At 39.1% G+C, this 13,921-nt stretch overlaps 2 protein-coding genes across 2 annotated transcripts; both read right to left on the reverse strand.

Annotated features, from left to right (window-relative positions):
* Window positions 1–619: 619 nt before the first annotated feature.
* Window positions 620–4,366, reverse strand: LOC106406253 (protein FAR-RED IMPAIRED RESPONSE 1). The gene is made up of 8 exons (XM_013846880.3): window positions 4,049–4,366; window positions 1,691–3,889; window positions 1,572–1,625; window positions 1,418–1,486; window positions 1,276–1,338; window positions 1,070–1,138; window positions 933–980; window positions 620–841 (listed from the first exon to the last, which is right to left on the reverse strand). Exons 2-8 carry the CDS (start codon window positions 3,785–3,787, stop codon window positions 788–790), a joined length of 2,454 nt encoding a protein of 817 aa, XP_013702334.2. The 5' UTR covers window positions 3,788–3,889; window positions 4,049–4,366; the 3' UTR covers window positions 620–787.
* A 6,162-nt stretch (window positions 4,367–10,528) lies between these two features.
* LOC106403789 lies at window positions 10,529–13,577 on the reverse strand. The gene is made up of 8 exons (XM_013844578.2): window positions 13,549–13,577; window positions 13,148–13,497; window positions 12,738–13,078; window positions 11,975–12,658; window positions 11,474–11,781; window positions 11,310–11,391; window positions 11,216–11,228; window positions 10,529–11,112 (listed from the first exon to the last, which is right to left on the reverse strand). Exons 1-8 carry the CDS (start codon window positions 13,575–13,577, stop codon window positions 10,529–10,531), a joined length of 2,391 nt encoding a protein of 796 aa, XP_013700032.2.
* Window positions 13,578–13,921: the final 344 nt, after the last annotated feature.

Raw genomic sequence — 13,921 nt, forward strand, 5'->3', positions numbered from 1 at the left:
AAATTTTGGATCCAATTCAGTTCCAGTTCGATTCTTGTTTTTGGGTAATTATGGATTTATAGATAAAAATATAATTTGGGGTTTCAGTTTAACTATCGGAAAATTTGGATTGTTCAGATAAAAACATCGGATAATTTGAGTAATTTTTAACATTTTGAATAAAAAATATTTGGTTTAGTTGGCTATTCAGATAATTTGGTTTATAAATAGTATTTTAGGATATTTGGTTATTTAGAAATTAAGTACAATTAATATTTGTAAGTATACAATTTGTATTTTAAAAATTCAGGTACCCATTTGATTCTTGGTTCTGTCTCAATTTTTTTGGTTCTAGATATATGATCTGCTCGGTTATTTAAGAAGTTCAATTCAATTATGGTTTCGGTTTTTTCGGTTTAATATGATTTGGTTCGTGGCTTACAGATAAATGTACTCAAACTTATACACTAATTTATATAAAAATTCATTAAAAACTGCATTAAAACATAAAGAGAAGGCTTGGCTGTTTGGACAGCATTATTTTTTTTTTTCTGACAACGAACATTTATTACTTAAACTTAAACTTGAGAAGGCCGGGTAATCATACCGCCAGAACAGAACAAGCGTATGGACAACGTTATTAAAAGATGCCCTTCTATTTAATGACATAAAACCAAAATGCACAACATTTCAGCCATATAATATTCATACATGATAAGGGATCACATAATATACATAAACCAAACTAAAAGATTTTATTTGTTCTTGTCAATTGCAACTCAGGTCCAATGGAAGATCTGTTGAGTTTCTATAGCTGTCTTGATGAACTACCAGGCAACTGGGCAGATCTCAAATGCTCATCCTGAAAGAAAAGGAAAAAAACCAAGTGGGTTAAACCACAAAAAGAAAAATTATCATTCCAAGTAAAGCAGCAACTTTTATGGAGCTGAAACCTGTAAATTGTAAGCGAAGTTGGGAGGAGGCCTGAAATCCATTTGACCCTGTAGCAGGAAAAGCAAGAGATCACTCATAACATTACATGGTTCTAAAATAAATTAAGAGTTTATAAAGTATGGAAGCATAAATGTACCAGCCCTGGCATGGCTTGCTGGTTCGTGAAGAAGCTATCCTGCACTGGTGCTATGGAGTTCAGTTGTCCCTGAAATCATAAGAACATAAACATGACAATCTCATTTCACAAGAATTTATACTTGGCACATATATAGGTAAGGCATCATAGGTGGTGTTTTTCTGATTTCAAGCATTTATGTGTATATATATATATAATAAACCCACCAGGCCTTGTATGGTTCGTTGATTTACATAGTAGCCTTCGTGAGGTGGCTCCATTAAATTTAACTATATCCACAGTTAAAAACAGGTTTAGTATACATGAGAATTGCTTAGCCAGGTTAAGTAATAATAATAATCAACATACCAATCCTTGAACGTTCTGTTGAGGACCATAGTAACCACTCATACTCATTCCCTCTGAACTTATATTTTCCTACACAAAACAATCACAAGAACCAGCAGCAGACTATATAAGGCCATCAAGAATGAATAGGAGAAGAACCAAAGAAAGCACAAACCATTGGTTGCAAGCTCGGTTGAGATTCGAGCATTTGGCTAGCCTCTGGTTGTCCCTGCACAAGATCAATTTGAGTATCAAATAATAAATTTGCAGACAAGTCAATAACAACTGACCCACCTTTCTTTTCCTAACAACAGTCTTCTTCTTTGTTGCTTTTACAGCGGCCAATACATGGTTTTCTTCTTCGTGAGCACCATTATTAAGCTGGCTATTAGACTCAGCGAAGTTGTTTCTAGCATGGTTTAGGTCGACACAATTTTTCAGGGTCTCAACTAGTGTGCGCAATACTATGTTGTAGTTTTCTTCTGAGACACAACCTTCCTCGCTCAATTCAATGGCTCGACAACACAAATCATTATACCGCTGAACTCTGGTCTGTATCTGGTCTGCTCCTCCACTCTTGGCATCTTTTGTCCACCTTTTCAAAATATACCGAGGCGGAACGCTAGCAAAGCCACACATCTGCAGAATCATCAAAGCATGCCGACAGAGAAACCCTTTGTATTCAAACATATAGCAGAAACAGCAGAGTTCTGACTGAGTTTTGCTCCACGTCACAAGGAACTCGTCGTCTTTTTCACAGTCTTGAACTCTGAACGTCACCATGTTTTCGTCTTCTTTTTCCTTTCTAGGATGGCAAGCGACAACCCCCAAGACCTCGACTTGGAATTTCTTGAATATCGTGTGGGTGTAAGTTGCTGCCATTTGCTTCTCCCAGGGAGAGGGAGACTTCAACGCGGGTTGCTTGTGGCAAGTATCGAAATCCGCAACGGATTCCTCCTCGTACCTATTCTGCAGCATCACACCGTACAGCCTCAAGAACTCTTTCAGCGTTATTTTCTTATGAACGTACTTATCGAAGAAAGAGTTGACACTTTCTGCACGCTGAGATGTCGACATTCCCGCTAGAAACACCTCGCTCATAAAAGTGGGCACCCACTTCTGGCGGTGTTCGTGCAACCATAGCAGCCATTCATCATTCTCAAGTCCAAACTGGCTCACCATTTTCCACCATCTCATATCGAACTGATCACTCGTCCACGATCTGAAGATGCACTTATTGAATTTCCGCAAGAAGTTCTCGTGCCGTTTCATCACATGGGAGAAGTATTCAGGAAGCTTTTCCAACACATGCCACAACGCAAAGCAATGGCGAGTGTTCGGTAACAGCTCCGAAACCGCAGCCATCAAGAGTTTATCTTGGTCAGTGAGTATAACTTTAGGAGCTCGAGCACCCATTGCTCGAAGCCATGTTTTTATCAGCCACGCAAATGTCTCCGTAGACTCATCAGCAACCAATCCACAGCCAAGCAGCATAGGCTGGGAATGATGGTTCACCCCAATAAATAAAGCTAGAGGCAACTTATCGTTAAACTTGACATAAGTAGTATCAAAGGATACAACATCATTAAAACTCACGTAATCATCTCTGCTCTTAGCATCAGCCCAAAACAGATTTCTTAAACGTTGCTCCTCGTTTAAGTCTATGGCATAAAAGAATCTGGGGTTTTCTTTCTTAATACGCTTAAAGTACTCAAGCAGTAGTTGAGATTCTCCTTCTTCCAAAGCCAAACACCGACGACCCTTATCAACCTCACTGGTCTGAAGAAGAAGAAGCCCCTTGTTGTTCTTATATCCCCCAGATTGTCTCGACATCTCAACATACATTTTCCTGGTCCGTTCACTAACGGCGTGCAAGATGTCGATATTATTCTTCTCAGCTAACTTGATGTTCCTCTGAATCCGGAAATGATAAGCAAGAGCAGGTAGAAGCTCGTGGTTATGTTCTTTTATAAACTCATGAATGATCCATCTCCCATCCGATTTTCTCTTCACATGCATACTTGCCTTGCAATCTGTTTTCTTCACACTCGACCTTCGACCACTGCTACTACCACTCTCAGACTCGGGGGTGGAACCGTATCTAGAACAAGCAAACTTGGCGTCGATGAAATCTTTAGTCTTCTTGGACCGCCTGCTGTTTTTAATGGAGGTAGTAAAGCCCATGGATTTGGCGTAGTCTTGGTAAAACGTATAAGCTGCCTCGTGTGTGTCGAAGGCAATACCATCCCGTGGCTCAAGATCAAGAGCACCAAGATGTCCTCCTGTTCTGAGATCATCAACAATAACTCCTCCTACATCTTCGTTGTTATTATGAGATTCAACCATATTTGCATCACTCATCTGATTGTTATTGCTCTCTTGCAAATCCATCTTCAACTTAGCCACATCTGGATTCACTATAAAGTACCTTATTAACACACTCGGAAGCAACTAGAGAATCCTCCCAATAGATAACACTTACATGATTAGCACCTGGAAATGTAAGAACCGAACTTCATAAGTATTTTAAGCATAAAAGATACATACTTTCCTTTAGCTAACACACACATAGCAATAGGAAAGTGAAGAACTTTCAGTAGTAACATGACAAGTTCTAGTCCATAAGACACAGCAGAGAATAAAGAAGCTTACTTTCATTGGGTATTAAGCACAAAAGATACAGACTTTATGTATCATAAGGCAAGAATCCACGAAATTTCAGGAATTTTTTAAGACTTTGGATTTGCCCATTTTCTCGGCCACCCAGACAGCGACAAAGGGAGGGAGACACAGAGAAAAGAGAAAAGAGAAAACAGCAGAGCAAAGAAGGCGAGTGGGGAGGCAAAGAAGGCGAGTGAGGAACGCAAGGAGCGTGAAGGAGTAGAGAATTTAGGGTTTCTTTTTAGAATTTTTAGGGATCTCGGGAATGTTTGGTTTCTTACAATCGCCTTTTCCTCACTCCACCCAGCGTTTGTTTCCAACGCGTCTTTTTATTTCAGGCGCGTCTGGCGTTCTGAGCGCGTCCCTGCGTTTGGATTTTGATGCTCTTCTTTTTCATTAGTCAAGTTGACTTTTGACACAGTCAAAGTCTCAAAAGTTCAAAACTACTGAATAATTATCTGTTTTTAGCGGCTCCATTTTCACTTGTTTACACTTATCAACTAAGCGACTCCATTTTCAAAGAAGGAAACCGAAAAATTGAAGAGATATGTTGTAGTTTTGCTCTTAATCTTTTTTTTCTTACCATCGACATACAGACTCACTAAGACTGTGTGAATCAACTTAGTAACTTTGAATCCATGTGAACGACGAATGACGTTTGCTTCTAAACATTGCGTGTTAAGCTGTCAACCCTTGTGTTCTTCGTTCTTGGTACATGAATAATCACAGAGTGATTAAAACTCCCTCTTAGGATCCGGATGTCTTCTAAATAACTTATGTATGCTAGCCATTCTGCAGGTTTAGAAACCATCTTTACCAATTGGAAACAGACTGTTTTAAACGTCACATGAAATTGTTGTAGATTTCTCATACTTTCAAAAACTCAGATGAAAGCCTCCAACTCGGCATGTAATGGAGAAAAACTAGCCCTTGTATTTCTCGCCCCCATCAAACCATCAAAACCCTCTAAAAGGGTATATCATCCTTGTCCTGAAAAAATATTATGGGCTTTCCATGATCCATCTGTGAAAAATCATCATCCCTGAATCGAAAGAAATGCTGTCAAAATTGTTTCTTCCTGTTGTGTAATTTGTTGTGAGAGTGATGCATGTGCCTCCAACCATGTTGCAGCTTATGTTTCTCCAAGCTTAACAATATCATTAGGATCCACATATATATTACTGAAAACCATGCTATTTTTAGCTTTCCAAATATACCATATAATCCATTCAAATTGATGAATATCCATATTTGGTACAATTCTCCCAAACAAGTGATCCATATTTGCTAAAAATGGATTGAAGTGGAAAAACTTGTGAGTTCGAAGGAATACTCGAAAGAGCCCAAACTTGGACAAACGGAGGACATTCAAAGAATAAATTATTCACTCTTTCTTCTTCTGCTCCACAACGTGCGCATTGTAAATCTGTTAATTAACTGTTAACGGGATGACTAGGATGTTTAGTTGGCTGATGAGTCAGATTAATCAATAATTACGCCAAATCGAAAATAAGATTATCAACATTATCAATTTAAGCCCTTTATAATCTGATTTTCGATTTGGCCCAATTATTGACTATTCGGACTCATCAGCCAACTAAGCATCCTAGTCATCGCTGTTAACAATTAATTAACAGAGTTCATGATTAGCGGCGACTTATATAATTCGGGCATGAATTTCAAATTTATGTTTAGTGGAGGTATGTTTTGGCACGTCTTAAAAGTTCATGCACTTATTTTCTCGGCAACCCCTAGTTCAGGCATAAATAAGCCGTTTTTCTGTTTTCACAGTATAATCACTGAACTGGATCTTCAATCTGCTTTTCAAGGTATCTCCTATGCTCAGCTTTGGCCTTGCTACCGCAACCTACTCAACCATAATGAGACACTACGACGAGGGTTTCAGATTGTTCTTTTTGGAACATCATCGCCCGTGATATCGCTCGAAGTGTTATGCGTGATGGCAGATTCCAATCTTACTTGGCTTTGGGAGGACCAGCATGGTTAGATCTTTCATCCGATTAGCATAGATCGTCGTCTTTGACATCGTACGCTTAGGCTTCGATCTGGTTACTAACAGCAACTCTGAAGATGAGGTTTATGTTTACTTAATCTCCAAGAAATTTCTGGGAGAGACACGTGTTCTTGTCTGAAACAGCAACAGAGGTTTGACCAACATTTTTTTGTATACTTTCGCTGAGGCATTTCGTCGAACATTTATACCTCCCCTTTTATAAACCTCTTTCGTATTTTATCTCCGTGAAATGGATAAGCTTCTTAAGAATCATCATTTTGCTACACACGCCATCGCCGCATCAGCCTCTGTCTCGCTGGGAACTGCTCTCGCTTACACTCTAGAGACCATCAAAACCATCATCAACAGTGGTTTCACCCATGATCACAAAACTGCTTAGACGATACAATCTTGATATGAATTCGTTGACACAAACCGTCAGTTTGTTATCAAACACCCAACCATGGCAGCCGCATTGCAAAAGTACCACTGGAACAGGAAACCCACCGTCAGCCATGGATGTTAAGAGACCCCTAGATGTTGCATCACTTGAAGGAGTGAGAGCGTTATGGAGAAATCTTCTTTCAGGTCTTATAAGAGATTGTCTTTACGGAGGAGTGTTCTTCGGAACATGGTAGTTTCTTCACGAGGCAATGATCGGTTGGAAAGCAGTCGGAACGAATCCTCTCCCCAGGTAATTTTAAACTACTAGTTTTATCATTTAAGTGTAGTGATTGTTTAATGATCGTTGAGTTTCAGTTCTGAAGAAGAAGTCGGGCCTTTATCTCCGGTAGCTATTAGCATTGCCGCTGGGTTTTCTGGTGCCATTGCAGCTGCAGCATCTCATAGCTTTGACACAGCAAGAACACGTGCTCAGTGTGTAATATTGCCAAAGGTAAAAAAAGAATATGGGTTTTTGGTTGGTTGTCATACAAGAAACATGAAAACTCATCTAGTTTGGTTTCTGTTGATTTTACAGTATATGACAAAAGAGAGGAAGTTTCTGAAATGGAATAAACAAGGAAAGAGATTAGAGAGATGGACAGGTATCCATCATACAGACAGAGGGATTGGAACAAGGATGGCTCGAATCTGTGTTGCATCCACTGTTATGGTTGGATGCTATTACTTAGCTGTCGATTTATTGGTTCCAAAGTGAAAACCAACAGACATCATACACTGTCTCCAAATCTGTCTTGAATTGATCAAACATATCAACTTTGCTACTTTGTAGTATAGCCATCATTTTGTTTTAGGGTGTGATTGGTAGTGGATGTAGGTGCTGTCCACAGCTCTATTTATTTATAGAGCACTAAATTCACATCAATCAAGCTTTAATAAAAAAATTTTAAAATCACAGCTCTTGAAATAATCTACAGCTGTACAAGTGCTCTGCAGAGCCAAATATCCAAAGCAATATTTTAAAGTTTTCCATAAAATTCTACAGGAATAAAAGTTAAAGCCACAGTAAAAAAAATTGTAGATTTTTTTCTACAGCAAAATTTTTAAGGGAGTTTTTCAAAACCAACCTACTTTTTCAAGTCAAATCCAAAATCAACCCTTTTTTTTGTCCATACTATTCATCAATAAAATTTCCATATTATCCCTACGTTTTTGAATTATTCACAAAATTGTCATTTTTATTTATTTTTTTATTAATTTCGAAATTAACAAAAAACCAAATACACCCTAACCATTTCTTCTTATTTACAAAAATGCCATCATCATCAATTTTTCCAACCACCATGAACCACCATTTTTGAGCTCTAAAGCTCTAGAATTCAATTTTCAACCACTTTTTTTTCTCATTCTAACCCAAAAAACTTCATTTCCTCTCATCTCCTCTACATTTCCATCTAAATAACTCTCATAACTTTCAATTTCACAATCACAAACTTCATATTTTCGAGTTTCTTCATTAGTGAATCGTCAAAGATGCTTCTTTTTGCTCATATTCGGAGTTTGGACGGTTGAAAAGGTTGAAAACGAGCTTTACACAGGAAAAAAGTAACTATTTACATGCTTTTCGTTCTCTTTCAGATCTGTGTCGCGATGGTAGACTGTTTTGTATGTCTGCGCCTCCGTGTAGACTTACGATACAGTCTATTTGTCAACGCACGGGTTAGTTTTGCAATTGACCAAACAATTTTTTTTCTAACGCAGACTTCCCCAGTAGTCTCCGTCTTTACCTTTGACAACAAAAATAAAACTTTCGGTAGACTTACTCAGACGTCTACCTAAAAGATGTTAGTTTTTCATTTGACCAAACTTTTGACTTTTCAAAATAGACTTCAACAGAAGTCTACAAACTGTAGACTGCCAACGAAGTCTATAAAAGGTCAGTATTGCATTTGACCAAAACTTTGACTTCGTTGAATAGGTTAGTTTTGTGTTTGACCAAAAAGTTTAAAAAGCAATCAAAAATTTATTAAATTGTAGACTTCATATGTAGTCTTCTTATCTTAGAAAAAAAATGTAGACTGCGTATAAAGTCTATCTTTTTATTTTGGTCAATTGCAAAACCAACCCGTCGGATTTGAGAGTAGACTTCACAAGAGGTTTACACACACGTAGACATTCAATTCAATCTACTGATTGGAAGTCAAACTTGGTCAATTGCAAAACTAACTTCTTTCAAAAAAATTCAAACATATCTACTGCATATGAAGTCTAGTTCTGAAAGTCAAATCTTGGATGAATTCTGATCAATTGCAAAAACTAACATTTTTAAATTGTAGACTGAAATGAAAGTCTACATGTACAAAATCACAGCTTTTTTTCAACTATAGAAAGCAACCAGTAAAATGATCAATTGCAAAAACCAACCCAAAGCGTAGACCTATTTGACAGTCTACGTCTGTAAACTGAAAAGAACGTCTACATCTTCAGAGACTGAATATTAAGTCTGCATAGAAAAATCTATAAAAATGTGAATTTGTGTATTATTCATTAAGTTTTTTCTAGTTTTATTTGTTTGAAAGTGTGTGTTAGTTAATCCTAATGGGTTTGAATGATTTTGAAAAGAATTTTTTTATAATGGTTTCAGGTATAATTCATTTGATTTGACAATGTTGTTTAGCTAATAATTGTGGACGTATTTGTAAGTCTTCGTTTATAGTTTTATGAAACATGAAATATTTCTTTGCTGATTATGTAAACCTGTATTTTTTTGCAGGAAATGGCTCAGATACCTGTTGTATACGGAGAATGGGTGGTGAAAGGCTTTTTATGGGAGTGTGTGGTCAATAATCGGAAAGGAGGGAGAATGTTTCTTGTGCCGGATGGTTGTACACATGGTGAACTTCATGAAATGGCACTAGAAGATTATGATCTGGACAAGAAAATCGAGAAGGTGGAGCTAACATATTCCTTACCAGACGTCATTTTACAGCAAATGGCTTCGGATACTCCTCCTATGCATGTCACGAGTGATAGACAAGTGCGGAACTTGATCGAGTTGGCTAAGACACACTTTGTACGCCTTTGTGTATCAAGCCAGAGCCAAGTAGAAGCTGGAGTTGATCATGATGCGGATGTGTCTGATGGTGATGATAGTAATTTTGCTGATGAAGATACTGGTCAAGATACTGATTCAGAGTGGGATGAAGATAGTAACGATGCTGATGATGTTCAAGCAACTGCTGATTATGTTCAAGCGACTGTTGCTGTTGATGTTGACAATGGTGTAAACTATAGTGATTACGGGAAAGTGAAAGATGAGGATTCTGACGTGGATGCAAATGAAATGCTTTATGATGGCTATAAAGCACAGTTCTCTGGTGGTGAAGGAAGATCGTTGTCCTTAAAGGACAATATATATGTCGATCAGAGTTTTGCTAGTAAGATACCTTATTCACATGCCATTGCAGCTGCAAAGGACGCAAATATTAATGTCACTACGCTTGTATGCCCATCCTATTCAAAGAATTATCTTTATGCAGCATACGCGGCAAATATATATCCCAAAAGTGACGTTTTGGAAGCTCCCAACACTGATGACACATCACCTGCCAATGAAGAAGAAGCTCCCAACACTGATGACACAACACCTGCTAATGAAGAAGGAGCTGATAAGGCACGTAAATGTCTTCCTCCAGAGGTCAAGCGTGGAAGGGGTAGGCAAAAGAAGTCGAGGTGACAGTCTTGGCTAGAAATTTTTGGTCGAATATGAGCTAAAAAGGACTAATATACTGAAAAAAAGATGATGCCTAGATAGTAGTCGAGTAGCAGACTTCTGTAAAAGTCTTATGTAAAAGAAGACTAATACTTAAGTCTGCTGCAAGCAAATTACATAAGTTTGTTACAGCCAAAAGTGTGCTACATCAGCCTGTTACTCACAGCACAATACACTAGTCTGGTACAAAAGCCTACTACATCAACCTACATATATCCGATGAGGAAAGTCACCAAAAAACTTCATACTTTCCCTCAATTCTACCCAAAGAAGTGGATTAACCTTAGTCATAGAGACCGAGATGCTTGTAATCACGTTTCTCTGTGCCGTTTATCCTGGTCTCATCAAATATCTCACTCGCCATCTGAGACCTGATTGTCTTGATCTTCTTATCACACAGCTCATGAGGTGGGAATGGCATGCCAAGTGCATGACATTCTATATACTTCAAGCAATACACTCCACAGTCACCACTTTGTTTGTTTTGTGGCACCCCAGATTCACGCTCATGTGTGAAATCAACTGTGTACAACTCCATCTCCGCACCGGTAGATAACATACGCAGCATGTACGGCAGCATGTGTGCAATAGGCTTCACGGCCTTTGCAATTTCTGCATCCGTAGCGTAAGCAAGATCACTATCCCAAATCACTATGCGTCTCCTCGGGATTGATATCCAGCAAGCTACCCAATGATCGTTCTTGACCAATAATGGCGTATATATATCATCAATCTCCAGTGCCCATGTCTTATTTGATCTGCTATACGCTGGTTCCTCGCCTGTGTAGTAGTCTAAGGCGCCAGGAGGGAGTAGTTTACCTGAGCCATCAGGATTGGCAGGAGAGGCCAGAAACTCTGAGTACTTTGCTGTCCACATTTGAGTAAATACAGCATCCAACATGCAAAATCTGTCGGACCTAAACCATTCAGGGTGCTTTGTGTATCGGACGGAGCCTTAAGAGATTAATGCCAGCATCCATGTGCTGCATTTACAACATTAGAGACTTCTACATCAGAGACATCTACATGCGAGAGAAGTCTACATGAGAGAGAAGTCTACATACCGTGTCAATCAACCATTTTGTAGGAGTTAGTAGTATGTAGAACCAATGACTTGAAGAACCTTTGACCTTCTGTCGCCATTTGCTGTCAATAATCAAATTAAATAAATAAAACACTACAAAGTCTTTATATAAAGAGCAATTAATTTAGGAAATAGATGACTTACGGGTCAAGTTTCACCCAATCAAGAAGAGCATAGAGCTTTTGGCGATCAGGATTAGCAAATGGGTTATATCCCTGGCCTTGCTTCGGCTGGTTAGGTATAATAACCTTTGCCGTGCTGTTTCCATCAAAAGGAGACTGCTGAGTTGCAGCAAGCCTACGTTGCCGCTCACTCTTAGCACGGGCCACAATGTGAGCAGCTCTCACTTTACCAACTTGTTTCAGTTTTTTCACAGAACCATAATCAATGCATGATTGTTCTTTATCTACTACAACAACACTTATGCCTCCATTCTCATTTTCACTCTCACTCTGCATTTGTTTTCAGTAGAAAGAACACATTAATAACAGCCACAAATATTATACAAACCAAAAGAGAACATTCAAATGCACACGTTTTTCCACAGTTCCAAATCCAAATCCAAATGCAAACAAGTTATTTCTTTTTCACTGATTTTTTTCCTCTTTTCGGATTGAGTGGTTTGGGAGATGTTTTGGTACTAACCACAGTGGCTTGGGTGTCTTTAGCTTTGGCTCTTGTTGTCATTCCTTTGGGAGCTGTTTCCGCAGCTTTGCTTTCCTTGGCTCTGCTTTCCTCACCTTTGCTTTCATCGCTTTCATCACCTTTGCATTCTTCAGCGCTGTCCTTCTTAGCTTTGTCTCCATCAGATTTGTTTGCCTCAGGTACATCAGTAGATGAATCAGCTTTGGTGTGGTCTTCCTTCCAACCTTCACGCACCATCTTCTCAACAGCTCCCACCTGAGTTGTAAGGCCCTCAATCATGCGGGATTGTGTCTTCAGAGTGTTCTCGCATCTGCTCAGCCCCTCAACCATATTAGAAGTCAGGCCAGTTAGCCAACGAACTATTTCTCCTTTCATGGTCTCCACATCCAGGCCAGGGGACTCACGAGCCTTCTTGCGTGATTCTGCATCAGACTGTGTGCGAGAAGGGGACACTGTCTTCAAGCTTCGCATCATCTGACCAGCTTCTGTCTTCATCGGAAGGATCTCCACCTTCACATTTGTCCACAGTTTTGTTCCGACAAGAGGCCAGTGGCTTTGTTCCCATGCCCAGCCTGAAGAAAACACTGCCTTCACTATGTTATCAGCCTTCTCATCTTCCAGCTCACCATCCCAGCGAGGGAACATTTCAGAGTAATCCTTCATAGCAAAGTTCTTAGTCCTAGTCTGCAGAAGATAAAACTATTAAGTTAGTATAAAACCACTTTATATCAAATTAATGCATATATAAACATAAGAAGCATACATGTTTCATCATATTCTCCTGGAGCCTTCTCTTGCCTTTGCCACCTAAGAAGGCAAGTAGAGGTGGGGTCGGAGAACCTTCTATAGGGTGACCAAACCCAGCTCCGAATTCAGGGAGACAACAGTAGACCCAGACTTGAAGAACCTGAACAAAGCCTTCAATAGCATACGTCTTTGTCAAGTCTACACCCTTCACCGACTCCATCAAGAATTTAAAGGCTACTCTTCCCCACGGATAATCTTCAAAAGCATCTAGATCCATCACTAACCTAGTCAGGCTAGCCCGTGTGGGTGACGAGGTTTTTGCTGCTTCGATGAAGCCAGCGTAAAAGGCTAGATACCCTAAACGCAGCCGATCATCTCAAGACCATGTTCTGCACATCTGACACGCTGTAGATAATTCATCAATACTTGCCCCCCGGTCGAAATTCACTCCCATCTGCGCCCAAAATGCTTTCATGTCAGTCGTTACCTCAACCAACGGATTCTCGAGATTCTTCACATACTCGCAGTTCAGGCCAGTTATCTCTTCAAATTCATGCAGAGAAAACCTCAATGGTTCAACACCTACGAGACTCCACAACTCAAACTTCTTCTTGCAGTCAAGCTGAAAACACAGTATATAGTGCACCAGCCTTGAAGCCCATCCAAACTTCATTTCGTGGAACTTTAAGAACACTCCTACTCTCGAGTTCTTGAGCTCCTCCCATTCATCTGCCTCGAGTGCTTCTTTAAGAGCAGGGAAGAGCTTGTTGTCATCGCTGTAGTAGGCAATGCTTTTATTCGGAAAAGGTTCCTAGCCTACACTATACAGCCTCTGTGGGAAATCAAGTTTATCCATTTTGAAACCTGCAACAAAAAAAGCACAAACAAAAAATTACACAAGAGAAGTCTACAAACGAATAAAAGAAGTCTACAATTCAAAATGAAGTCTATACGAGATCTACAATTCAAAATGAATTCTATACGAGACGTCTACAATTCAAAATGAAGTCTACAATGCAAAATGAAGTCTACCCGAGAAGTCTATAAATCAAAATGAAGTCTACACGAGAATTCTACCATTCAAACTAAATTAATAACCCAAACTCTATCATAAATCGAGAATACGAAACCATCTAACCAAACTAAATTTGTCATCCTTCAACGGAAGCCAAAAACAATATACAACAATTCAAAAAGATG

Source organism: Brassica napus, chromosome C6, assembly GCF_020379485.1.
Source record: "Brassica napus cultivar Da-Ae chromosome C6, Da-Ae, whole genome shotgun sequence".
In the NCBI taxonomy this organism is placed as follows: domain Eukaryota; kingdom Viridiplantae; phylum Streptophyta; class Magnoliopsida; order Brassicales; family Brassicaceae; genus Brassica; species Brassica napus.